Source organism: Astatotilapia calliptera, chromosome 12 (genome assembly GCF_964374335.1).
Source record: "Astatotilapia calliptera chromosome 12, fAstCal68.1, whole genome shotgun sequence".
Taxonomy (NCBI): domain Eukaryota; kingdom Metazoa; phylum Chordata; class Actinopteri; order Cichliformes; family Cichlidae; genus Astatotilapia; species Astatotilapia calliptera.
This window is the reverse complement of record NC_137433.1, coordinates 19,814,289-19,841,229: the sequence shown is the minus strand read 5'-3', so window position 1 is coordinate 19,841,229 and position 26,941 is coordinate 19,814,289. Positions and strand designations below refer to the sequence as shown.

The 26,941-nt window shown below is 40.4% G+C and overlaps 1 protein-coding gene across 3 annotated transcripts; it reads right to left on the bottom strand.

Moving 5' to 3' along the window:
- LOC145432370 (transcobalamin-1-like) lies at positions 1-25,893 on the bottom strand. 3 transcript variants are annotated; one of them, XR_013912649.1, is made up of 7 exons: positions 25,547-25,893; positions 25,094-25,188; positions 24,847-24,982; positions 24,285-24,400; positions 19,122-24,183; positions 18,908-19,037; positions 1-353 (listed from the first exon to the last, which is right to left on the bottom strand). XR_013912649.1 is itself a non-coding variant. In XM_080309162.1 (5 exons), exons 2-5 carry the CDS (start codon positions 25,158-25,160, stop codon positions 24,089-24,091), a joined length of 414 nt encoding a protein of 137 aa, XP_080165288.1. In that variant the 5' UTR covers positions 25,161-25,188; positions 25,547-25,893; the 3' UTR covers positions 21,919-24,088. The 3 variants fall into 3 exon arrangements, 1 of the variants encoding a protein (XP_080165288.1); XR_013912650.1 differs by having other exon boundaries at positions 18,908-18,961; XM_080309162.1 differs by lacking the exons at positions 1-353; positions 18,908-19,037 and having other exon boundaries at positions 21,919-24,183.
- Between the last annotated feature and the right edge of the window lie 1,048 nt (positions 25,894-26,941).

Below are 26,941 nucleotides of genomic sequence, written 5' to 3'. Positions count from 1 at the left end.
TGACATGAACTTGACAATATTAACCATGCAGACAAAAACATGACAGGCAAGACACACTCAACAACAGGGGGAACTTTAAAACAGGGGTGAAGACCCAAAGGAATCTAAATGAACAAAGAAGTACAACTGAGGAACCTAGGAGCTAATACCAAAAGGACTAAACATAAACAATGAATATCAAAATACAAGAAAACTCAAAGCGCTGGATCACACAGTCCGGGACTGTGACAGAGATGCTTGATTTCCTGGTACTGTGTAACTCTCAAACACACACTTTAAAGCAAATATTAGAATAGAATAGCCCTTTTTTGTCATTGTACATGTGCCACAAAATGATGGGTGCTCCACGCCAGCTGTGCAGGTAAAAGAATATATATAAATATTAAAGACATCAGAAATAACAGACAGAAAAGATATACATACAGTGTAGAGGCATATATACAGGATAAGAGAACCTAACTGAGAGCAAAGTGCTTGGAAGCAGTACAAAAGTACTTCATCTAATAATGAGTAAGCTGAAGAGGAAATGGATTTGCGCTCATCTAGAAGATCTTTGTTTGGCCTGGAGAAATAGTTTTTTACTCTGAAAACATAGCTGTCTGTAAAGCTAAGACATCTCCCTATTCCTATTAGTTAAAAAGCTCTTACCTGGTCCAGCTGTCTTTGCCAATTCTCTAACCTTCCTTGCTCATTAGCAACTTCTTGACTTCAAATATAATATGCTAGTACTGCAACTTTTGCATGTGTGTCAATTTCACGCTCTGGAGAGGCAAAGCATGGAATGGACACAGTGGACCAGTGGCATGCTTTACTATGTCATTAAATTTTGTTTTCCCTCTCCCATATTGTGTCTTTTGTTCTTTCTTCTCTTCTTCTTTTTCTTTCCCCTCATCCTCCAAATGGTTAGGGGAGATGGCTTAATCCTTAAATTCTTTAATATGGTTCTGTCAGAGTTTTTTCCATCCCATTGTAGAAAAGTGTTTGTTCATATGGGGCTGTTTGATTGTTGGGATGTTTTCCAAATACTGAGCAGTCCATGAATTAACCTGAGGTCAAAGACATTTGTGCAGCTGCTAATGATCTTTCCAAAGATGCCACTGCTACCTTTTCATAGGCACAATGTTAACCTGCCCTAAGAATATATCTACAAACATTTGGCTAATGTCAGTTCTCTCCTAGATGTAACAGTTCTTAGTAGCTTCTTAGCAATGCTGTTAGTTGTCAGAATACTTTTACTGTAAACTAAATGTTAATTTTGCAGTTTAAACCAGGGATGTAAAACTCATTTTACATCGTGGGCCACTTACAAGCTACTTTGATCCAAAGTGGGCCAGACCAGTGAAATTACATGATACATGTGTAAAATTACACAAAAAGTAATTCATTTCCCAGACTATCCTGTGATTCTAAAATATACATTTTTCATTCATTCAAAGAAAATATACTTTCTCCTGTGAATCCACTGTAAATTTATATAGCAGAGAAATGTCTGTCATTTGATTGTTTATCTATTAATTACTTTGCTGTAGTATAAATGAGGCGGGCTCTTTATTAATAGGAAAAGCTGTAAACTTATAAAAATACAGTTAGAAATTCAAAATCTATGCACTCCTTCACATTTTCCTGAGCCATCCAGAGGGTCAGAGTGGAGTCAATGACGGCCGTTTCTGGCCTCTGGCCTGATTTTTGACACCCCTGGTCTAGAGCTGTCATTGTTTTAGGATACATAATGATGGACATGCTAACAACACTTTAAATAAGCCTGTGTAAAAATAAAACAAACCAAGGCTAGAAACATTTTATTTTGACTACAAGTTATGTAAGTGTCACAGAAATGGCTTATGTATAAAGAAGTTTAATAGATGGTTCCAGCAGTTAAAATGTTCTTGCTTGTACGTTTCTGTGGCCAATATTGTAAGGGTGTGTTTATCTTGTCAGAAAGAACAGGTTTTGTTACACCGCTATTATCGCGAGGTTTGGGCGTGATAGTATAGGCTGTGAGCCCACGTTTAATAATCACGCTAAGGAGTCCAGCGAGCTATCTGCAAAGGCCTGGTTAGTCTACCAGCGGTACAAGGTATTTGTCATTTGCCATAACTGTATTGCGATATTGTAAAAATTTGTAATGTATGGTGTTCTAATTATTTTATGTTTTAATTTAGAATGCACAAGACTGTAAAGCTATTCTTCTAGGACCTCCGAAGTGGCAGGCGGCCACGAGGTAATTTTCGTTGTTAAAGCACAAGTGTTAATTTTGATAGACTGAAGCGCTTAAAGTCTTTGTGTTTTATGTTTGTAGTTTTCACGGCGTTCAATAAATGCAGCGAAGCGCCCGTCTTGAAGAAGCCGTGCCTGTGTTGTCATTTCGGAGTTACAGTGAAAACTCGCCCTAGCCAGCGCCGGTGAGAAGCTAATTACGAAGACGGCAGCTGCAGAGAGCGACGGTGAACTGGAGCGACACAAGAGGGCGCCATTGCATAAGCTCACCGTTCTCAAGCAGCCAAGCACAGCGGCAACAACGTTGTACAACTGGAGTAAGGTGGAAATTAATAAGGGACAGTGTTAAAGGTAGAATAATAGTGGTTTAAGTCAAGTTTAAAGAGCCACAATAAGTTTCTATAATACATTTGTCAAAGTTTATTTATTTCTACTGTACTTCAAGGTGATGCTTTGTAGTTTGGTGAATAGTTCTGTGTGCTTGCTTAAGGTCAAAGTTTGAGTGAAGTTTACAAGGTCCTTTAAGAAAAGGTGCACTTAAAGTATACAGTATTTGAAATCTGAACACAGTGCGCTTAATGACATTTAACTAGACTCCCGAGATGGTTGACAAAGATCTCGAAGAGCACCATGCTGTATCACTTACCGAAGTGGAAGAAAATGATGATGAACAAATTACAGAACTACAGACTGTTCGTAAAAGTGAAAGAGTAAGAACACTAACAGAAAAGGGTAAAGAGCTTCAAGAGAAGAAACTCAAAGGCCTCCAACACAGATATGCTGTTGTTTTTGAAAAATGGAGATATGAAGCAAGATTGAGCAAAGTAATATTAAGAAATGAAGTTTCCGAGAGTGAATTGAATGAGCTCATCAACAATGTAAATGTTGCCTGCAAAGATGTACAAACCATTTATGAACAAATACGGCAAACACAAACTCCTGATGCAGATGAAAGACGTAAAGTGGATGCATGTACGTCACTTTCCTTGTTCATTGTCAGAAGAGCTGAAAAACACTTACAAGGAGACCTTGCAGATGGTGATGAAGAGCCATGGCCAGATGTTGGATCATGCTTAGGATCTGAAAGTACTAAATCAAGGTCAAAATCACGAAGGTCTAAAAGTGGTTCAAGCCAGTCATACTCACAAACAATTAAAAGAATAGAAGCAGAGGCTGAGGCAGCTGCGTGTCAGGAAATATTAGCAGTAATGGAGGATCAAGAAAGGGAAGCAGCTGAACTAAAAAGGTTGGAACTTGAAAACTTGGAAAGGCAACAAACAATGGAGGAGCAGCGCAGAAAGATTGAACGCTTGGAAGAGGTTAAAAAATTTAATGCTGCAAGAGCTAAAGTAAAGGTTTATGCAGAAGCTGAAAGTATTTCAGAAAGTCGTAGTTTAGTGCGCAGTATCAAAACTGAGAGCGAAACCTCAGCAATCCCTGCTCCACCACAAGTTCCCTCTCAAGCTCCAAATACAATCCAAGCCCATAATGCCACAAACCCTGCATTTGTTCCACATACTCCCACAGTCATAAACCAAGCCCAACAAAACCCTGGTGTGCAACCTAAGGGCACCACAGGCCAAGCAGGAAACGCATCAAGTCCGCCATTTATCCCTAAAGCAACACAAGCTGCCGCTTCAGCAACTCATCCACAGCCAAACTTGGATCTAGTCGGCATACTAGCAGACGCAATAAGTGCTAATCGTCTTCCAACTCCGGAACCTGCACTGTTCACTGGTGACCCTTTAAAGTTCAAGGACTGGCAGTTGTCATTTGAGACCTTGATTGAAAGAAAAAACATTCCAAAGAACGAAAGACTCTATTATCTCAGGAAGTACCTTGGTGGACCCGCAAAGAGAGTGGTTGAAGGATTTCTCCTAGTGGGCACAGATGAAGCGTATGATGCAGCTTGGGAAGTGCTGGAAAGGCGCTTTGGAGATCTGTTCACTATAGGAAAATGCTTCAGAGACAAACTTCACAGTTGGCCTAAAATAAGCTCCAAGGATGGAAGTGAGTTGAGAGAGTTTGCCGACTTCCTTAGAAGTTGTGAAGCTGCGATGTCACACATAAAGACATTAGAGGTTCTCAATGACTGTATGGAAATTCAGAAACTCTTGCTGAAACTTCCTGACTGGTTGACAACAAGATGGAATCGCGCAGCGATGAAAATAAGAAAAACCCTTAATGGAGAATATCCATCATTTCACATGTTTACGGACTTTGTATCCACTGAAGCAGACCTAGCATGTGACCCCATAGCTTCAATGCAAGCACTCAAGGGTTTGGAAATCAGTAAACCCAAACACTCACGCAGCCAAGTCGTTCAAGCTAAAACATTAACTGCAACTTCAAGTCACTTAACCACCTCAAGTCACATAAATCCCATGACCTGTCTTTACTGCAAAAGAAATGGTCACACACTGGATAAATGCTTCAAATTCATGGAAAAATCAGTCCAGGATCGTATCAAGTTTGTACAAACAGAAAGGCTGTGTTTTGGATGTTTGAAGGGGGGACATCATTCTAAGAAGTGTGATAAAAGGAATACGTGTGAGAAATGCCAGAAGAAGCATCCCACGTGTCTGCATGATGACAAGTTTGTGGAGCGTAAAAGGATAATGCCTGCACCGAATGATAACTCTCAAGACAAGGACGAAGGAGATGAACCAGCAACCGCAATCTCTAATAGAGTAACTCAAGTAACTTCGAGCACACTGACATCCTCCATTCTACCTGTCTGGGTTTCATCAAAAAATCACCCAGACAGAGAAGTTCTAGTGTATGCCCTCCTCGATTCTCAGAGCGATACATCCTTTATCTTGGATGAAGTAGCCCAGGGTCTCGACACAGATAAGAGTAAGGCTCATCTAAGACTATCGACCATGTCCGCCAAGTCAACAGTCATACCATGTGAGAAACTGGTAAATCTTCAAGTTAGAGGCTACAAGCAGGAAAAGAGAATTACATTGCCACCGGTCTATACAAGAGAATTCATCCCTGTGAACAGATCACACATCCCGACGTCTGAAACTGCTTTGAATTGGCCTCACCTCGAAAGGCTGGCAGATAGGTTACCTCCAATGCTTGAATGCGAAGTTGGTCTGCTTCTCGGCTATAACTGTCAGCAAGCCCTTCTTCCACGGGAAGTCATTGCAGGTGAGGAGAATCAGCCTTACGCACAGCTAACTGATCTCGGCTGGAGCATAGTTGGTTGTACGTCTCAAGTTCAAAATCACAATGATGATATTGGCATAAGCCACAGAATCATTGTTCGAGAAGTTACTCCTGCAGTACAACAAGCAGTTGAACTCAGGCAAGAAGTGCATTTTGTATGCAGAACTCAAGTGAAGGAAGTGGGTCCAGCTGATGTAATAAAGGCTTTGGGATCTGATTTCTCTGAGCATGAAACAGATGACAATCCAGTCTCTCAGGAAGACATTTTGTTCATGTCAAAGGTGACTAAAGGCATAAGGCGAAAGGAAAACGGTCACTATGAACTCCCATTGCCACTCAAAACCGACGACCCGAATCTTCCAAACAACAAACAATGTGCTGAGCATAGACTGTCGTCGTTGGAACGTCGGCTCAGAAGAGATGAGAAATACTATGAGGATTACGTCAAGTTCATGGACGACATCATAACCCGTGGAGACGCAGAGAAGGTCCCAGAGCAAGAACTGGATAAGAAGGCAGCATGGTATATACCACACCATGGAGTATACCACCCCCACAAACCTGAGAAGATACGTGTGGTTTTTGATTGTTCGGCCCGTTTCCAGGGGACATCTCTTAACGATCACCTTCTGACTGGACCAGATCTTACCAACGCACTGATTGGAGTGCTATGTCGATTCAGAAAGGGCCCCATCGCCATCATGTGTGACGTGGAGAGGATGTTCCACCAATTCCACGTCATCAAGGAGCATCAAGACTATTTGAGGTTTCTTTGGTGGGACAAAGGCGATTTAAACTCTGAGCCTTCAGTGTACAGGATGAGAGTGCATCTTTTTGGAGCAGCTTCATCTCCCGGATGCTGCAATTTCGGACTCAAACATATTGCTTCTCAAGGTAGAAACAGATTCAGCGAAAAGACTATTGAGTTCATCCAAAGAGGTTTTTACGTCGATGACGGACTCGCTAGTGTGACATCAACAGTCGAAGCCATACAGTTGGTAAACGAGTCAAGGGTACTTTGTAAAACAGGCAACCTACATCTGCATAAGTTTGTGTCAAACGACAAAGAAGTGCTTGCAGCTATTCCCCAAGAGGAACAAGCTAAAGCCAAAGACCAGGACATGGCTCTTGGAGAACTCCACATTGAACGTGCACTTGGAGTGCAATGGTGCATAGAGGCAGATGAATTCCAATTCAGAGTCCAAGTTAAAGACAACCCATTGACAAGGAGAGGGGTGCTCTCGATTGTTGCTTCAGTCTTTGACCCCCTTGGGTTCGTTGCCCCATTCATATTAATTGGAAAGCAGATACTCCAAACGTTGTGCAAGGACAAAGTTAATTGGGACGAGGATCTCCCAGATCACATTCTACCACAATGGGAAGCATGGTTGCGAGACCTGCCCAAGTTGGCAGCTCTGAAGATCCCACGAAGCTACTCGCAAGATGCGGACATTGTGCAGTACAAATTGCACAGTTTCTCGGATGCGAGCCTCAGTGGTTATGGCGCATGTTCATATCTCAGAGCAAAAGGTAGAGAAGGACAGGTCAGTTGTGCACTCGTCATGGGCAAGGCAAGAGTAACGCCCATTAAGCAAACAACCATCCCAAGGCTCGAACTGTCATCGGCCGTGACTTCAGTTCGCATTGCAGATGTGATCAAACGAGAACTAGACATCCAAAATCTACAGGAATATTATTGGACAGATTCACAAGTCGTATTAGCATACATAAATAATGATGCTAAAAGATTTCACACATTTGTCGCCAATCGAATTCAACGAATAAGACAAAGCACAAGTCCTGGGAAATGGCAGCACGTCAGCTCAGAGGAAAATCCAGCTGATCAGGCCTCAAGAGGTTTAAATGCTACTCAGCTGAAAGATTCAAACTGGTTGAAAGGTCCCGATTTTCTTTGGAAACAAGAGCTTCCAGTCAAAGAGGAAATGGTGGGAGAGGTTGAAGAAATGGATCCTGAAGTCCGTAAAGGCTATACGCACACTGTACATTCGAAGGAAGCAAACCCAGTGCTAGAGCGTTTAAAGAAGTTCTCCAGTTGGTCGAGAGCTATCAAGGCCATTGCCAGGCTCAGGCGATTCATCAAAGAGTACAAGGGTGTTCAACGAAGAACGAACAAAGTGACAGATCTTGAAGAAAGAAAAGACACAGAATTATTCATCATTAAGCTAGTGCAAAAAGACATCTTTACTGAGGAAATACAGAAGATCAGATCTCAAGGAGAAAATTCTCTGCACAAGCGCAGCAGACTAAAGCAGTTGAATGCCTTTTTGGACAAGTCGGATGTTCTCAGGGTAGGAGGAAGATTATCTCAATCAACTTTACACTATGATGTAAAACATCCTGCAATTCTCCCCAAGGAGTCCCATGTGTCAGCCCTCCTCGTCAAACACTACCATGAAGGTGTACATCACCAGGGAAGAAGGATGACAATAAATGAATTGCGGGCAAATGGGATATGGATTTTAGGATGTGGGAGTGTTGTTTCTTCACACATTTACCATTGTGTTAAGTGCAGAAGATACAGAAAGGCTACAAATGTCCAACAGATGTCAGATTTGCCAGAAGTGAGAACAGAAACAGCACCTCCTTTCACGTATTGTGGCGTCGACTGTTTCGGGCCATTCATGGTAAAGGAAGGAAGAAAGGAAGTCAAAAGGTATGGACTACTGTTCACGTGTTTATGTTCACGAGCTGTGCACATTGAAACACTAGATGACTTATCGACAGATGCCTTCATGAACGCTCTTCGAGTTCTGATAGCCATAAGAGGTCCTGTCCGGCAATTAAGATGCGACCAAGGGACAAACTTTATGGGCGCCAAAAGAGAACTTTTGGAGCTAATGAAGGATATGGATCAAGAACCACAAAGAGCTATGGGTTGTGAATTTGTGGTGAACGTTCCGGCAGCTAGCCACATGGGGGGCGCCTGGGAACGTCAAATTCGGACAGTACGAAGTGTACTGACAGCGATGCTGGACAAGTTCTCAAACAGACTCGATACAGCTAGTCTAAGAACACTGTTTTACGAGACAATGGCCATCATTAACAGCAGACCTTTAAGTGTTGAGTATCTCAATGATCGTGGGACCAGAGCCACTAACTCCCAATCACATATTAACGATGAAATCTTCGGTTATTCTTCCACCTCCAGGAGAGTTTTGCAGAGAGGATTTGTACTTGAACAAAAGATGGAAAAGAGTACAATTTCTGGCAAATGAGTTTTGGCAAAGGTGGAGGCGAGAGTATCTGTTAAATCTCCAGCGGCGACAGAAGTGGCAGAACGTCTCACGAAACCTGCGAGTAAATGACATTGTGATACTGCAGGATGATAATGCTCCAAGATGTAAATGGAAACTTGCTCTAATAGTAGAGGCTATAGAGAGCTCAGATGGCAAGGTTCGAAAGGTGAAGCTCAAGACCAGTGAAACTACTTTTGACGGGGGGAAACCACGGACAAGGCTGATATATCTGGAAAGACCTGTTCACAAGTTAGTGACTTTACTGGAGACTGACATGCAAAGTGAAACAGACTCTAATGTTGACACTCATTAGAAAATCACATTGCAAACAATGAGTGATTTTGGTGGGAGTGTAAGTGTCACAGAAATGGCTTATGTATAAAGAAGTTTAATAGATGGTTCCAGCAGTTAAAATGTTCTTGCTTGTACGTTTCTGTGGCCAATATTGTAAGGGTGTGTTTATCTTGTCAGAAAGAACAGGTTTTGTTACACCGCTATTATCGCGAGGTTTGGGCGTGATAGTATAGGCTGTGAGCCCACGTTTAATAATCACGCTAAGGAGTCCAGCGAGCTATCTGCAAAGGCCTGGTTAGTCTACCAGCGGTACAAGGTATTTGTCATTTGCCATAACTGTATTGCGATATTGTAAAAATTTGTAATGTATGGTGTTCTAATTATTTTATGTTTTAATTTAGAATGCACAAGACTGTAAAGCTATTCTTCTAGGACCTCCGAAGTGGCAGGCGGCCACGAGGTAATTTTCGTTGTTAAAGCACAAGTGTTAATTTTGATAGACTGAAGCGCTTAAAGTCTTTGTGTTTTATGTTTGTAGTTTTCACGGCGTTCAATAAATGCAGCGAAGCGCATGTCTTGAAGAAGCCGTGCCTGTGTTGTCATTTCGGAGTTACAAGTTACATGCTTTATTTAATGCCTGAGGAAGATAACACTAATAATCAGTAACATTTTATTCAACAATAAAAATGCACTCATACAAAAATTATTCAGCAATGAATTTGATCTTATTTTGCCACTCTAATAAACCCCCAAAAGCTCAAAAATAGGGGAGGTCAGCAGCCCAGTCAATCTCAGAAGCCTTTTGACTCGCAAGCTGTTGATAACTTGATTTGCAGGATAAAGAAGCTATTTTGACATGGAGTCAGCAGCTGACCCCCCCTGCTGTTTTTGCTGGCCAGCAGTCTCTGGGCAGTCTACTGTATAACCACACCATCCTTTTACAGTAAAACTGAGACCACTTGTAAGCATCAAATATGGAATTTGAATGTAAAATTATGGCAGTCAGGGGCAAGTTGAGAAACTACTAATTGCTCTCAAACACAATAAAAGTTGCCATAAAGGCAGTAAATTAAAAAACAGTTCAAGTTGTTGTATATGTTTTACTGACTGCTCTTGTGACTAATGGAGTTTTCTATTACTCCAGATTACTACACTGTGGCAGAATTGTAGATTAACGCTGTAATCTTAATTCATAAAGTCTGACAGAAACCCAGTAAAAGAATCTAAGCCAGTGATAGGCTACTGATTTATGATTAGAAGACTCCCAAGCAAAAAAATGACACAAGTCAATTATTCACCTCAACTTGCCAAAGATCAAAGTGTATTGGTTGACCATGAGTCATAATAAGACTTTAGATGGTCTTAAATTTTCGTGTATTTCAGGGTGACGACTTCATTTGCAGTTGGAAGGTAACATCCCATACCTGTAAAAAAATGTAAAAGTTCAGAGAATATTATATAATACGACAAGTTAGATTGTGTGCATCAAATGTCTGACCTCAGCTTATCTTACACATTGTGAGATTGGTTCACTCACCAACATTGAGTGGGGTTGTACCACTCAGCAGTTGCCAGTAGTGTGATGAATTTCCTGCCAAACCATTTACACTCTGAAGGAATGGTCCATAGTCATCGTGTGTGTTACAGGAAAAATGATTCTATGTTTCTTTACCTTCTTTTAAATGTACAAAGATGCCTTTTGTCTGCCCTTTGCCTATGGTTAGATTAGTTTAGAATTATCTTTTTAGACTTTCTCAGCAAAGACATACTGTTTTGGGACATATTGTTTTAGATTGTTTTATCTCTCACAGCCTTCTCCCAGCTCTCTGCTGACGAGACTAGCGCCACATATGGAGTTGTTTATTTTATTTGTTTTGTATTTTCTTATCCTGTTCTCACTGTCTTTCCTATAAAAATTACCAAGCCACTGTGCATGGTGTGAGTTGTTCTTAGCAGCTCACCCGTGTACACGTTTGATAAAGAAAGTAACTTTGTCTCATTGTGTCTTTATTTCTCCTGGGTTTTTTACAGAGTTTTCCCCCAACATTTCTTGGTCCTTCGACAGCCGGATCACCTCCATCGTGTCCCATCTCCGTGACCAGTCCACGTTGTTCGCCTGTCGACAGCCCACACACCAGGTGTGTGGAAAAAGACCAGGAGCGTTAAATTCGGGTCTTGGCCAACGTCTTAGAAAGCGACCCACGGTGGTGGGACCCGATCGAGGTGGACCAGACCCGGCGACACCGACCAGGTAGATACAGACACACTGACACAATCTTGCGTAAAAGCGCATTTTGAATTCAGGGAATTTAAAATAGCGGAAGTAGCTCGTCGACTGGTAGCTCTGGGAGCTCGTCGACTGGTAGCGTAGCTCGTCGACTGGAAGCTTTGGAAGCTCGTCGACTGGTAGCTTTGGAGCTCTGGATAGCTCCCCCAGCTGGGTCTAGACTGGGTCTAGGGAGTAAGTAGCTCTGGGAGCTCCCCTTATTATAAGGGTTCCGGTCGCGCGCGTCGAAGCTGTGAATGTGAATGTATGTGTGTGTATTGTTTTAATTAATGGAGCAAGCTGAATTTTCACGGTCCAATAAGAGACTGAGCTGCTCCTACTGTGTTTTTCTTTTACTGCTATTCACTGACGTGCTGGTGAGTTGAGAGAACGGTCGAGTTCCGTCTCGTAAAGTTCACACCGCTTTTGGAAATAGTCCGAAAGTAGAAGGGCGTGTGAGCAACCACTCTCGTCTCTAATACCAGCGAAGGTGATAGCAGCTGTATTGTGTATATATTACTTAAACAAAAATAAGTAAATACATAAATAAGATGGGTAATCACGCAAGGGAAATTAAAACTCACTCCTGCTGACGAGCAGGGGTGAGAAAAGAAAAGTCCAGACGCCGGACAAAAACAGTGTCTGTAAACTGAGAGATTTAAGAAAACAAAATATAAACAGTCAGAAGAACAGACCTCAACTGCCAGTTTAGTAAAACCAGAAGACGAGACACTGTGCAGTGCCCACAATCCTTTTAGTAAACCATCACTCACTCCTGCAGCCGCATCTGCAGCAACACCCATATCAGGAAGAACTTAATAATCCCTTATTAAGTGAAAACTAGAGATCACAGTAGTTTGAAGTAGTTTAAAAGGGTTGAAAACAGACCCCACTGAGTAGATATAAATATAAAAAGTACGAAATAAAGATAAACAAAGGGAAAATTACAGTAGAAATTATCTTTAGAGTATTTGAAATTAATAATAGCAAGGATAACAACCTGTAAAGTGATATCAACAATGAAACACAGTTGGCATGATGACCATGCCCAGCATGTATAAAATGAATATAAAGCAAATAATTCACACAAAAATTTTAATAAGGTATATTAAGGCTGTGTCATTGTTCAGCCAAGGACAGTGTGTGAAAAGGTAACTGTCTCCACCTTGGGAAAAGGATGATTCTGCAGGTCATCTGAAGCCCTTGATGGATACAAAATAAAATATAAATAATATATTATAATAGAACTGCCTGGTCCGCCATGCAACAGAGAGAACAAATGTGACCGCAGATTGGATGAATTCAAAATTATTTGTTTGCTAAATAAGATGATCCTAACTATCAAATTGGCTCAGTAGTAGTATAGTGGTACACACTGATAAAATATTATAATATGCTATTGCTGTCATATAAGACAAAGAGGATAATATTAACAATGACATAATATTAATATGAAGAGGCACCTTAATCGGTTATGATGTGAGGTGAATAATTGTTAAGCAGTAGTCTGCATCAAGCTTAAGGTTTGCTGAAACTCAGTGTAATGACATGTGAGATGAAGACAATACAGAGAATAACTAAACTAATGAAGTGCATAGAGGCACTTGACCAGCTTGAAACCTATCATCCTAGAATGACACATTGCTGAGATAGAGCACACCTATAATAACAACAACCAATAAGCAAAACCCTGTAGACAACAGCTAAAACTACAGGATTGAGAAGCTGAATTAAATATGTAGACACTGCTAAGCTGATGAGCATGTTCCACATTTTCTTTTCTTTTTATTTATTTGTTTCTTTTAGAGCAGAAGCTGCTGTAACACACCCAAAGAAAGACTCTAGGTCTGACCAACCGTCTCAGTCGTGGGCAAAAAGATGACAGTCAATAAAATTCTAAAAGATAATTTATTGACGAAAAATATATCAAGAGATAAAAGATAAAACAGTCCAGTGTCCCACTTATGAATTGTATAAAAACACACAGTCCCAAGGCCAGAGCCAGCTATGCCACACGGCCAAGTTGCACTCCACATGTTGCCTTTAACAGGGTTAGAAGTTGTCCTTGGAGACCCACCACCCTGCAAGCATATAGTCAGTGGTCACTCAAGCCTCTGGAACTCTGCTGCCTTTAGGCTGTGGCATATAATAGGCCCTGGACTGCACAGAGAGACAAAACAACACAGCAGTGTTTGTAGTGTGGGCTATATGTAGACCAGTGTATCAGTGCAATCAAGTACACCTGCCTCTAATTAGTCCAACCCCATTCCAGCCATTGGCTCACCAAAAATGTGACAACCACAAAACCACTCCCAACCCAGTGCAACTTCACACAATAATATGGAGCTGAATTAACACAGGCACATTAGTCTACCATGTTACAAGCTGCATGCTATTAAAAGCCAACATATGCAGACTTCTGCCTTGTTCGGGTGGCAGCATTTTTCTTTTTCTTTTGTGTCCTGACACGTTTATGTTTTTTGGTTTTGTTTGATTATTTTGTTGGTTTTGGAAACGAATTTAAACGAACTTGTGACCATACTTGAGAATCACAGTGACACATAGTGATTAGGCAAATGATTGAAAAATGCCTAGGTTTAGAGCTGTGAGCTATGAGCTGTGAGCAATGCAAAGTTAAATATATATATTTGTATAAATGGGAAACAACCCTAACTTGAAAGTTTGAAATGTGTGAGATCCATGCATTGTTTGAAGAACTAGAAATTATCTAAAACTGCCTTAAGTGAAAATGTAGAGTTGCATCTATTCTCCCAAACAAAAAAAACAAAAACCAAAAAAAGGGAGAAGCATTCTGTAACTTAAAAATAAGGCTGACTGTTGACAACAGACTAAAACACTAATTCGCAGGTGGCTATCAGGAACAGAGAGGCGAGCAAAGTCACAAACACCAAGGCTGCAGACAGCCACGCAGAAACAGCAGATAACATAGAGACAACGCCTGCTAGAACCGTGGAGAGGAAGGTCACTTCACACGAGATTGTTGCGCATGTGAAATACACAAAGATAAACAAATAACCATTTATATAGACAGCCAGTATGTTTTCTCTGCTGTGCATCATTTTGCAAAACATCTGGAAAACCAGAGGAATGATTACACCAACTGGCAAACCAGCATGCCAACCTCTTACAACGCCTACTGACTCTTTCATTACTACAGGCAACAATTTTGCTGACAGAGCAGCAAAATAGGCGGCACAACAGGCAAACATGACTTTGATGGCAGTAAACACACATCAGATTCCACTGGATGTGTTGAAAAATGAACAAAAAGCAGCAAGCACAGCAGAGCAGGCAAAATGGCTAAAACACGGTGCAGTTCTGACAAACGATTTAATGATGTGTTATGGCAAGCCAGTGTTGCCAAAATCGCTCCACAAGATGGCGGCATTAGTGACTCATGGCTGTACGCATTTGTCATCGGGGGGAATGACCTGTATTGTCAACTCTCATTTCTACACTGTAAATTCTACACTGTAAATTTTGAAACCTCAGCAAAAAAATTTGTCAGAACGTGCATGACGTGTCAAACAAAAAATAATATAAAAGAGGCCGTTTTCCCACACCACCTTATCTTTTTCACACAATCCGTATGGACTTTATTGAGCTAAATGAATGCCAAGGGTAAAAATACGCCCTAGTGGTTATAGATGTATTCTCAAAGTGGCCGGAAATCTATCCAGTGAAAAAGGCAGATGCAATTTCAGTAGCAAAGTGCCTGTGCAATCACTTCATACCCACATATGGCATCCCAGCTTTGATACGGTCAGACAACGGCACTCATTTTGTAAATGATGTCATCACTAAGGTCTCTGAAGCACTCGGTTTCAGCATAAAACACCACTGTGCTTATCACCCTCAGAGCGCAGGCCTTGTAGAGAGAACTAACGGCACTATAAAACAAAGGCTCAGGAAATGCATGGCAGAAACAGGAAGGCCGTGGCCTGAATGTTTGGGTTTAGTGAAGATGTGGATGCGCTTAACACAAGGCTCCCATAAACTAACTCCATTTGAAATCATTCATGGCAGGCCGTTTCCACTGCCTATTACTAGTCAACCAATAGACAAAGCAATCAGAGAAAACACATTAGCAGAGTGGATGTCTAAGCTGTTAGAAAACAAAGAGATCGTTGTACATAATCAACAACCTGATGATGTTTCTCCAGTGTCTTGCAGACTAAAGCCCGGTGACTGGGTTCTGATCAAGGTGCTCCAAAGGAAAAACTGGAGCACACCCAGGTGGGAGGGGCCATACCAAGTCCTCCTCACTACACCGACCGCTTGCAAAATTGCGGAACGACCATCCTGGATCCATCAGAGTCACTGCAGGCGTGTCAGTGAAGCCATCTAAACACAGCTGACGGCAGGCTTGCCCGCTTGTTGTGATCTCGCCCGGTGGAGGGGTCAGCTTTCCTGGCCGGGGGGTCTACTCGCGACAGGAGGGTGTGTTCCGTCGTCATGACGTGGTGGCTCTTATCAACTGCAGCGGCCCTGACCATGGCCGGGCTCCTCACCTTTGCTTCCGTGAGGGACAACAAGTCACGCTATGTGGAGAAAAGGCAGACACTGTATGACAAAGGAAAGTACACCAAGTTTCCCCATGGCTACGCCACTAACTTCTGGTGGCAGTTTATGAACACTACAGCTCATTTGAATAACAAAACTGACTGCTATGCATGTACCCATATGCCCCTATCCTCACAGACGTCTGGCCTGTGGCCGTACAGCATACCTGAAGATCGCAGTTGGTGTCTGTTGGGCCTGGCAACACATCCAGGCTACGGTACTCTTTGGTCCAAAGCCAACTACAGCATCCCAGCAAAAGCAACCTGGAGGTCATCATCACTCACAAATGTGAACTGTTCCGGACAGACCTACCTACTGACCTGGCCCCAAGTCTCAGACCCACTGCCTGATGTAATTCTACTGAACAAACTGAACGCATCACAACTGCCAGTATGTGTGATGAACAATGGCTCGCGGGCAGTGGGGGAGCTGCCTACTCACCTATGTAAGCACATATACACTTTCTGCCCACCAAGGAACGAGAGGAAGTGTATGGCCTGTTCAATCAACGCCACCTGTGCCAGTAACACGACGCTGATGGGCCTAAACTGTCGCTCCGACTACAGCTACCGAATGCCACTACAAACAAAGACTCAGTACCAGACAGGATGTGCACGGACGGCACCCAGCAGCAGAGGAACCAGAGTTTTGGCTGACTGGTACTTCCTATGTGGCAACAAGGCTTATCTGTCACTCCCTGAAGGTTGGGGAGGTCTGTGCGCCCTGGTGGAATTATCAGATCACGTTTTCTTCATGCAAAGTGTTGCACATCACCCAAGCAGCCGGCAGAGACGTGAAGTGGACATCGCCTCCCCCAATTCTTTCGGCATTACCGTGGACACTGGAGTGCCGGGAGAGTTTCGCATCTGGGGAGGAGGAGTGAAATTCTTACAGAGCTTGATCCCCGGCATTGGAATTGCCGAGGTGCGGGATCACGTGGAGATCAACCGATATGCTCTGCTACGACACATCAACTTAACTAAGGCCCTGGAACCGCCTTAGCAGGAGAACAGCAGGCCATCAGAACGATGGTGCTGCAGAACAGACTGACACTAGACCTGCTAACAGCATCACAAGGAGGAGTTTGCAAGCTGATCGGGGAAACATGTTGCACTTTTATCCCTGATGGATACGAAACTGGAGGAGACATTTATGAAGCTTTGCAGAATTTGACCGCTCTGCAAAAATATGTCACTGACCACACACCTGGAGCAGCTACAGCACAAGGCTGGCTTGACTGGCTGTTCAGCGGTTCATGGCTGGCTGCTGTAGCAAAGCCATTTTTCCTTCTAGGTCTCATCATGATAGCACTGCTCATATTAGTGTTGTGTGTGTTGCCATGCCTAAGAGTAATGATTTCAAAGATGATAACAACTACAATGACTGCTTATATTGCCGTGCCTGAAGAAGAACAACATCCCGTTGCAATTCTGTTAGAGGAGAACTTGTACTAGCTGCTAATAAATGACGTGGTGATTAAAAATGACTTGTCAAGTGATCATGCACTGATTAAAACATTAGTAGGTTATGCAAGTTTTCATGCTTTTATTTTTTTTTGAAGTCTTGACTTTTAAACATAAAGTTTTTCATTTTAAATATAAAGTTTTCATGCTATTATTTTTTGAAGTCTTCAGTTTTAAACATAAAGTTTTCATTTTAAATATGAAGTTTTCATTATTTTACATATAAAGTTTTCAATTTAAGGTTTGCATCATTTTAAATATAAGGTTTTCATCCTTGTATTTTTTTGAAGTTTTCATTTTAGTTTTCATCCTTTTATTTTTTGTAGTTTTAGTTTTATTATTTTTTCTTGTTTATTCCACTTGTTATTTCATTTACTATGATTTTCATTTACTATGTTTTTCTTTTTATTATTTTCTTTTGTTTTATTCTTTAGACCAAATGACTTCCATTTCTGCTATGCTGACATTTTGAAGATTTTGGAAATTAAAAATTGCCTAAGATACTTAATAAATAACCTTCATAGACAATTGTTGTATACATTTAAAATAAGTTAAACAGGAGGGAATGTTACAGGAAAAATGATTCTATGTTTCTTTACCTTCTTTTAAATGTACAAAGATGCCTTTTGTCTGCCCTTTGCCTATGGTTAGATTAGTTTAGAATTATCTTTTTAGACTTTCTCAGCAAAGACATACTGTTTTGGGACATATTGTTTTAGATTGTTTTATCTCTCACAGCCTTCTCCCAGCTCTCTGCTGACGAGACTAGCGCCACATATGGAGTTGTTTATTTTATTTGTTTTGTATTTTCTTATCCTGTTCTCACTGTCTTTCCTATAAAAATTACCAAGCCACTGTGCATGGTGTGAGTTGTTCTTAGCAGCTCACCCGTGTACACGTTTGATAAAGAAAGTAACTTTGTCTCATTGTGTCTTTATTTCTCCTGGGTTTTTTACAGAGTTTTCCCCCAACAGTGTGGTATGTACTGAAAGCTGGAAACATAGGGAATGACTTTTTAAAGAGTGAAGTGGACAGTTTTTAATATAACTATGAACTCCTTTTTAACAATGCAAATAGTTTCACTCTCTATGTTTTTACACATAACTCTGCATTCAGTTATTAGTTATTATTAATCTCTGGCTGTTTTGCGTCTTTTGTCCTGTCTCCCTCCTGTGTGAGGCCATGTGATTGTTGGGACTTTCTGTATGTTATTGCAGGGTCTTTATCTTACAAAATAAAGTACCTTGAGCAAATGTTGTGGTGATTTGGTGCTATATAAATAAAATTCAACTGAAAAGAAGAGTTATAGAAGGTCCTCTATTGTAACTGCACAAAAGAGCACAGACACTTTCAAAAACTCATGAGGATTTATGAAACATTAATGAAAGGAAGGCATTTCTTAAAGCTAAAGATGTTATGTGGTTTTTGACTGTACTGTACATATACAGGTTTCTGTGGTCTACTGTAAGAAAAAAGTATGAAGATTTGTTTTATTTTAAGATGTCAACAAACATTCCAGGGCACAATTAGTCATCTGGAATTAAAAATTCACACCCAGATATACGGGGTCTCAATTTTAATAAAAAGTTAAGAGAACAAAACAAAAGGTATGGCTTCTTCTAGTAAGGAAACAGTTGATATCATGGTCTTACTTGAAGCCTTGGTTTGAGTATTTCAGTCTCGTCAGTCCACCGAAGAGGCTGCCTCTATAAGCAGTAGAAGTGTTGTAGGTCTTAATGTTAGTGGGTGACACATTCACCTGCTCTCTGAAGTTAGTGTTACCTTAAATAACAAAGGAGGGTGAAGTTAGTTTATCGAAGATGAGCAGAAAAACAATAAAGGTGATCTTTTTGCTTTATAGCTTACCCTGAGCTGATGTCCCACTAAAAAACAGCAGCAGCAGGGCTGCAGAGAGGAGAGCAGGCTTCTTCATTTCAACTGCAGGGCAAACAGAAAATTTTGATATGCAAACATGAACACAAACATACGTTGTGGAAAGCAGTTCCTGAACACTGAGTATCACCATCCCAAAATACAGCATTTATAATGGAATAAAACCTCTTCATGTTTTATTATTATTTTTATTTGGTACGTGAGTTTATCAAGTCATCTAAAAGTGAGGTGTGCAATATTAAGGAAGTTCAACAAAGTTAAGCTTTTCTTGCTTGATAAACCCTAAAGTCTAAGTTAGAGATAAAGAGTATCTCATTAGTGGTCATCAACTTTCCCTGTTAAGTCAGGCTTTCTGCTTCAGACTCTGAATGCCCAGGATTTCATGTGTCATGTTATCCCTGTGAGTGTAGCCTACTCTAACCAGAGACGTTAGCAGATGATAAAATGGTGACAAAAATCTGTAAAAAACATGAAAAATGTAACAGAACCACACAGAGCAGTAAAATAAACATTTTAATTCAAGTAAACTATTTTAATGTTGACCGCTTTGGGTGCTGCCTTTTATTTCTAATATAAAGACTGCATGTTAGAAATCTGAAACGTTAGACTGGATACATTTAAATATTAAAGGTTACTGTGCCTTTGAAAAAAAAGGAGACATGGAAATCGCTTTAGTATGTTAGTAGATCAAAGGTAAACTGCTTTTATTTATTATCAATGATATTTAAAGATATTCTTACCTTTTTCAAGTTCTGTTTTCAATAAATGTGTAAGAATGCAGCCGTGGAGGTTGTAACTTTTCAGTTGAACAGTTCCTCCTCCTCAAGTTGAAGCTGAACTACAGATTAGGAACTTTTATACCTCTGCGCCACACATAGCATTATACAGAAACAACCAATGATGATACACAAAAATAACCAAGCCCTTTACTTGTGCAATCAAAAAAAAGAGAAGCTTATATCTGTGTTGACTAACCATGGATGTTATCGAATGACAAAAGGTGACCATGTATATTAAATTGCATAGGAGGACTTTTAATTTGAATAACATTTGCTACATTTGGCATTTTTTCTGCATTTAATCGTTTAATTGCAGGTTTGAATTCGACCTGCGAATTTGACACCTAAGTGATTTGTCAGACTTCAGCCTTCTTCTTTACATAACTGAGCACTTTTATTGCTTGGTAGTTAAATCACTGTAATGAAAAAATCAAACAGTCTCAAATGCAATATGTAAGCTATGTTGAGAAATGGTAATACTATGATGTGGAGCTGTATCATTTGGAAAATGAATACCACGTTGTTGTTACCATTCATAGCATTCATGCTTCACAAAGGTAAGGTGTGCTGCTGACAGAAAGGACATTGTGTGGGTTTAACCTTATTTCTAGTTTGGTACCAAAATGTCTTAGAAGAATTTTTAGTGTATTTTTCCTTCCTTTTTGACTTTAACTTGAAATTGGCTCTCTCTACAGTACAGTGTCATTTCCTGCTCCTGTACTGCGCCCGGCCTGCTTTATTCTTGCTGACATGGCACAAATCAGTGATGCAGATTTAATGCACACTTTAACTGAAATATAGCAAAAGTTCAAAATGTTCTGATAATGCAGGGTTGATGTTTTTGACTTACAAATTTAGAAATTTGTTCTCTAAATAGCATCAAAAACATTAGCTCAGGTAGCCTACTATTAGCTAATTTTAGCTTTCTGAGTCACTACTCTGCTTGTGTATTGCGAGTTACCAGTAAAGGAGCTGATGTACTTTATTATTTTACTTGTTAAAGATTTCTATTCCTATTCTGAGCTGCATTTCTTGTTCACAGAACAGCTCCAGGTTATAGCGAGTCAAAGGGTGTTACTTATCTGTTTTCAGTTGCAGTAGTAGTTTTCAGTGGTCTTAGCCACATAGTCTAGGCCATCTTTATGTAGAACAATAATTATTTTTTTCAGATCCTCACAGAATTATTTGCCATGAGGTGCCATGCTAAACTTCTAGTGACCAGCATGAGAGTGTGAGAGCAATAACACCAAGTTTAACAGTTTAACCTCCCCCCTATTAAAACCCGTGACCTTGTAACACTAACGAATCACATGACAACGGGAAGGGAAAGGGCTAGTTGGGCACAGTTTGGACATTTCCCCTCAGAGGTTTACTCGCTTTTGTTGTCAGCAGTTCAGACATTAATGGCTGTGTGTTGAGTTATTTTGAGGGGACATCAAATTTACACAATTATACGGAACCCCGCAGGGGACATGGGAGGAAAAAACAATTAAGACGCAAAACTTTTGCGAGATTCCGAGATAGTTTTGCGAGATCTCGCAAAACAAACTTGGGATCTCGCAAAAGTTTTGCGAGCTCTCGCAAAACTATCTCGGGACCTCGCAAAAGTTTTGCGAGATCTCGCAAAACAAACTCGGGATCTCGCAACAGTTTTGCGAGATCTCGCAAAACAAACTCGGGATCTCGCAAAACTTTTGCGAGATCTCGCAAAAGTTTTAGCCGCATTCTTCCCGTTAGCTCGAGACCTACTACAGCCGGGAGGAACACCGCTTTCCCGGCACATCGTGCCTCGACCTCCCGGTCGGCTTCGAGCCGGCGTCCGAAGAATGCGGCTAAAAGTTTTGCGAGATCTCGCAAAACTTTTGCGAGATCCCAAGTTTGTTTTGCGAGATCTCGCAAAACTTTTGTGAGATCCCGAGTTTGTTTTGCGAGATCTCGCCCCCCCCCCCATGCACACGCACGCACACATCCTCCAACCACACACGCCCATATTTTGCTCCATTGCGCTTTATTTCACACCTCAAACATTTAGTAAACAATTAAGCAAATACAAGTAACCTGCAATAAATTATAGGTAGTAATAAAATAAACTACTAACTCTTTTACGCTTCGTCCACACCTACACGGTATTTTTGAAAACGCAGCTGTTTCGTTCACACGTAAACGCTGTTTTGAATCACCGAAAACGGAGATTTTTTAAACTCCTTTTTTTCATTTACATGTGGACGATGAATACAGAGTTGGTCGCAACGTCAAAGGTATGCGCCTTTTTCATGTCACGCACGTTATTTTTTTACATGAGATGAACTGCAGAATGGCAGATAGAGACGAAATACTGTTAATCTGACTATCTTCAGGTTTTACACACTTGCATATACACACGCAGTTACTGTCCTTCCATTTAGAAAGACAGATGCGTCATGGTGTGATTATTTTACAAGTCGTTTTTTTTTCATGTGTAATAATATTCAACATTGCTATCAATACATTTTTCAAAAAATGCCTCTCTGTGCAAAATGTGTTTAAAAACATAAACAACTGTGGGATCCTGTTTGTCTGTGATTTGAACAGGAGGGAAAACCAATTCTGCAGGGAGACCTACCTCGGCACTTGTGCAGGTGAAACCAAAGGGAAGATATGCTTCACCATATTTTCTAGTCTTTGGCTTAGAATGAAGTTGGTTTGGAAACATATTCAGCTATGCTTCATCTCCTGCTTTGCGTTTCTGTGGGCGCTCTGTGCTAGCAGTGTCCAAGCGTTTTGTTTTTTTCCCCCCCTTTTCATTTGCATATTAGTCAACTGAAGTTGAACTGAGCCCCACACTTTGGGAAGGTCCGCTTTAGTGAGAGTCATGCACTCCATTCTGTCTGGGTTAGACCAAGCTTTCACCTTAGCCTTGACCCATGACAGTGTACGTAGTGTAGATCAACTTATCCCCAGGACACTGAAACAGTGTAAAGTTCCACATGCATGCGGCTTAAGAGGAAGAGAATGTAACCCTCTCAAAGTTATCCACTGCTATTCAAGCCAGTTTTAATGTTTAATATATGCAGTACCAATTTTATCCAGCAGAGGGGAGTGATGGCACTATAGTTGTCTTGCAAAGCATTATGAGGTAATAAGAATAATTGCAGTGCAAGCAGATAGAGAGCAAGCCAGGAAAAAAAACAGAGCATAAAGTATTCACCGGAGTAAATAGGAACTTTAAAAAAATAAGTGTTAAGGTTTTGACAGATAAAGACTTATGGAGATTTGCTCACCATACATCCCATTCTCCAGTTGTTGTTTTACTTTGTTGTGACATAATGCGAGAAATAGCACCATATTTTACTGTTTTCTTTTTCCTTTCCTCACCAAACCAGAGTGGTTAGTGGAGGCTTTTATTAAACAGTTATTCAACAGTAATGCACTAATACAAAAATTATTAAGCAATTTATTTGTTCTTATTCTGCTCACAACCCCATAGGAGCCCCCAAAAGCTCAAAAATAGTTGTAATTTCACAGCTGATCTTAGAGACTTGCTGGTGTCCAAGAGGAGGTCAGCTTCCCAGTCAATCTCAGAAACCTCCTGGCTCCCAAGCTGTTGATAACTGGATTCACAGAATGCAGAAGCCATTTTAAAGCTAAGCTGCCCTTATTGGCTGTTTTTCCTGGCCAGCAGCCTTTGGAGAGTCTACTGTATAACCAAACAATCTTTTTACACTGAAACTGATATCCCTTGTCAGTATATAAGTACCTCTCAAACAATGGAATTTGAATGTAAAATTATAGCACACAGGGGCAAGTCGAGAAACTACTAATTACTCTCAAACACAATAAAAGTTGCCATAAGCGCAGTAAATTAAAAAACAGTTCAAGAACTTCAGTTGACTAATATGCAAATCTTGCATGTCTTTAAACTTTAAAATGTTTTACTGATTACTCTTGTAACCAATGGAGTTTTCTGTTACTTCAGGTTGCTACACTGTGGCAGACGTGTAGATAAAAGCTGTAATCTTAATTGATAAAGTCTAACACAAACCCAGTCAAAGAAACTAAGACAGTGATAGGCTACCAACTTATGATTAGACACATTTTGTCATGAAAAGCTTCCAAACAGAAAAATTACCCAAAAACTAAGTATTAACTTAAACCTGTCAAAAACCAAAGCATGTTGGTTGACTATAAGTCAGAATGAGATTTCAGATGATCCTGTTGTGTTGAGGTGTATTTAAGGGTGATGACTTCATTTGCCTTTGGAAGGTAACATCCTATACCTGTTAAAAAAAAATTTATATTATAATGGGACAAGCCGGACTGCGTGCATCAAATGTCTGACCTCAGCTTATCTAACACATTGAAAGAATGGTTCACTCACCAACATCAAGTGAGGTTATACCACTCAGCAGTTGCCAGTAGTGTGATGAATTTCCTGTCAAGCCATTCACACTGATGAGGAATGGTCCATAGTCATCATTTACTTTGTATTCAAAGCTGTAAACACAGGGTATGACTTTTCATGGACAAAATTATGCACAGTTTTTGAAATAACTGTGAAGCTCAAAAGAAGGTTATTGTAATTGCAAAAGTACAAGAGCACCGACACTCTTGAGAACTCATAAAGACTTATGAAACATCAATGAAAGGAAGGCATTTTGTTGAAGCTAAAGATGTGATGTGGTTTTTGACTGTCCTCTAAATACATGCAGGTTTCTGTAGTTTACGATGATCAGATGAAAGTGTGAAGAATTGTTTGTAAAGGTCAGCAAAGCTGTTTCATCTTGACTAAATGTCAACAAATAGCAGAAAACAATTGGTCATCTGACAATCAAAAATCCACACCCAGAAACACAGGGTCTCAATTAGAATTACACATTGAGAGAACAAGAGAGACTGTATAGCTTCCTCTAGAAAAGAAATAGCTGATTAGATGGTCTTACTCAAAGCCTTGGTCTGACATTTTCAGTCTTATCAGTCCACCGAAGAGGCTTCCATTAGGAGCAGTAAAAGTGTTGTAGTTCTTAATGCTAAAGGGTGGCGTATTAACCACCACTTTGAAGTAAGTGTTATCGTTACCTGTATGCAAAGATGAAAAACAATAAAGGCGACTGGTCAGGCCTACGTGACTATTTAAGGACATTTTCAAATTTATTTTTCTTTTTTTAATTTAGCTACACTGAAGCTTACTTCGAGCTGACTGCCAAACACAAACCAGCAGCAGCAGGGCTGCAGAGAGGAGAACAGGCTTCTTCATTCTGACTGGTGGGTAACACAATTCACACCTAAAAAGTTAGATATGCAAACATGAACACAAATATTCATCAGGAATGCATAAATCGAACCATTGTGGAAAGCAAATAAAAACCTCTTAGTCTTTTTTTTTCTTTAGGTACATGAGAGTAAGAGTACGATTAACTAAATGTTGATAATCAGTAAATCACTAAAATTTTTCTAAGTGGTCAGTGTGCAACACAATAAAAGTATAATAATCACTGTTGGCTGTTTTTTGTCAACAATGACAAAGAGCTTGGTTATTTAGCTTTTTTTAAAATTTAGCTTTTTTTAAAATTTCTTTTTACATTAAAATGAACAATGATTTATTCAAATATATATATATATCTCCAGTTAGAAAAATCTTACCTTCTTCACCTACTCCTTCCAACAAATACAACTAATGCACCAGTGGAGGTTGGTAAGTTTTCAGTTGAACAGTTCCTCCTCCTCAAGTTGAAGCTCAACTATAGATAAGGAACTTTCACACCTCTATGCCTCACATAGTATTACACAGAAACAGCCAATGATGATACAGAAAAATACTTCCTGACAGACTGCCTTTGGATCCCCACACCCACCAGTAAATGTCTCTGCATGCCTGATTGCATTAAACCTTTAGTAGTTATAACATTACATTAAAGCACTGAATAAAGACTTTTTGTACAATAGTATTTTCTTCCTGACTAGTTTTAGTACTTTTTTGGTTTCTTCCCCAACCAGTTGTGGCAGATAACTGGCCCTCCCTGAGTCTGTTTTTTCATTATCAGTCTATCCTCTGGACCTACTGTCAGAATAAATATTAAAAAAAAAAACGAGCAACAGTCAACAGCTGGAGTATTCATTCTTCCAAGGGCGCAAAAACATCAAATACAAGGTTTCATGCAAGTGCTCGAAGGAGGAAGTCCCCAGTGACCTGTTTATTACATTTTGTCAATCCCACCCTCCTTTGCCTTAAAACTGTCACACATAAACACTTTTTCTTCTACAGGCTTCTCAGAAGAACAAATATGAACGTGTGTACTGTAATAAGCAGCTAATATTTTTTTGCAACCTGGGAGTACTTCCAGGCACTAAGTGTACTAAGTGTAGTAGGACTGCCACGATTAGTCAACTAGTCATGATTACGTCGACTATCAAAATCAGCAACGACTAATTTAATAGTCGACGCATCGTTTGAAGCTTTGTAAGAAAGACGCGGAATAAGTAGCAGGATTTAAGAGCGTAATAATGGACTGAAACAGAAGATGGCAGCACCGCATGTACAAGGATGCCAGCTGCCATTAAACCCCAAAGAAGAAGAAGCAGTTACATTACATTACAGCGACATGGCGAAGCCTGTTCAAATTTGAAGACTCCCAAACGCGGCCGAAAAATGCATTCTGCATTTCCCCAGATTTGAAGGATAAGTCGAGTGCATCCTTCGTGGCCCAACCTATCCCAGGATTCATAGCGCGGCCCAGCCAATTCCAGTTCTCCAACAATGGTGGCAGCTACTTAGTTTTACAGTTTTTTCTCATTGCTTAAGCACATTTTTTGTAACTATTGGCTAATTTTGCAAAACTCTTCCCACAAATAAGAAAACCTGTCACCCAATCATCAAAACATTGTAGTTCTCTTGCAAAAGCAAACACAGCTAGATTAACTCTTCACACCTTCGTAAAAATGGTGTTTCCGTATCAAACAGTACACACAAGCCATCATCTACTAAGCACACAATGCGCCAACTGCACACTGATGGTATGAATACAAAACACATCTGGC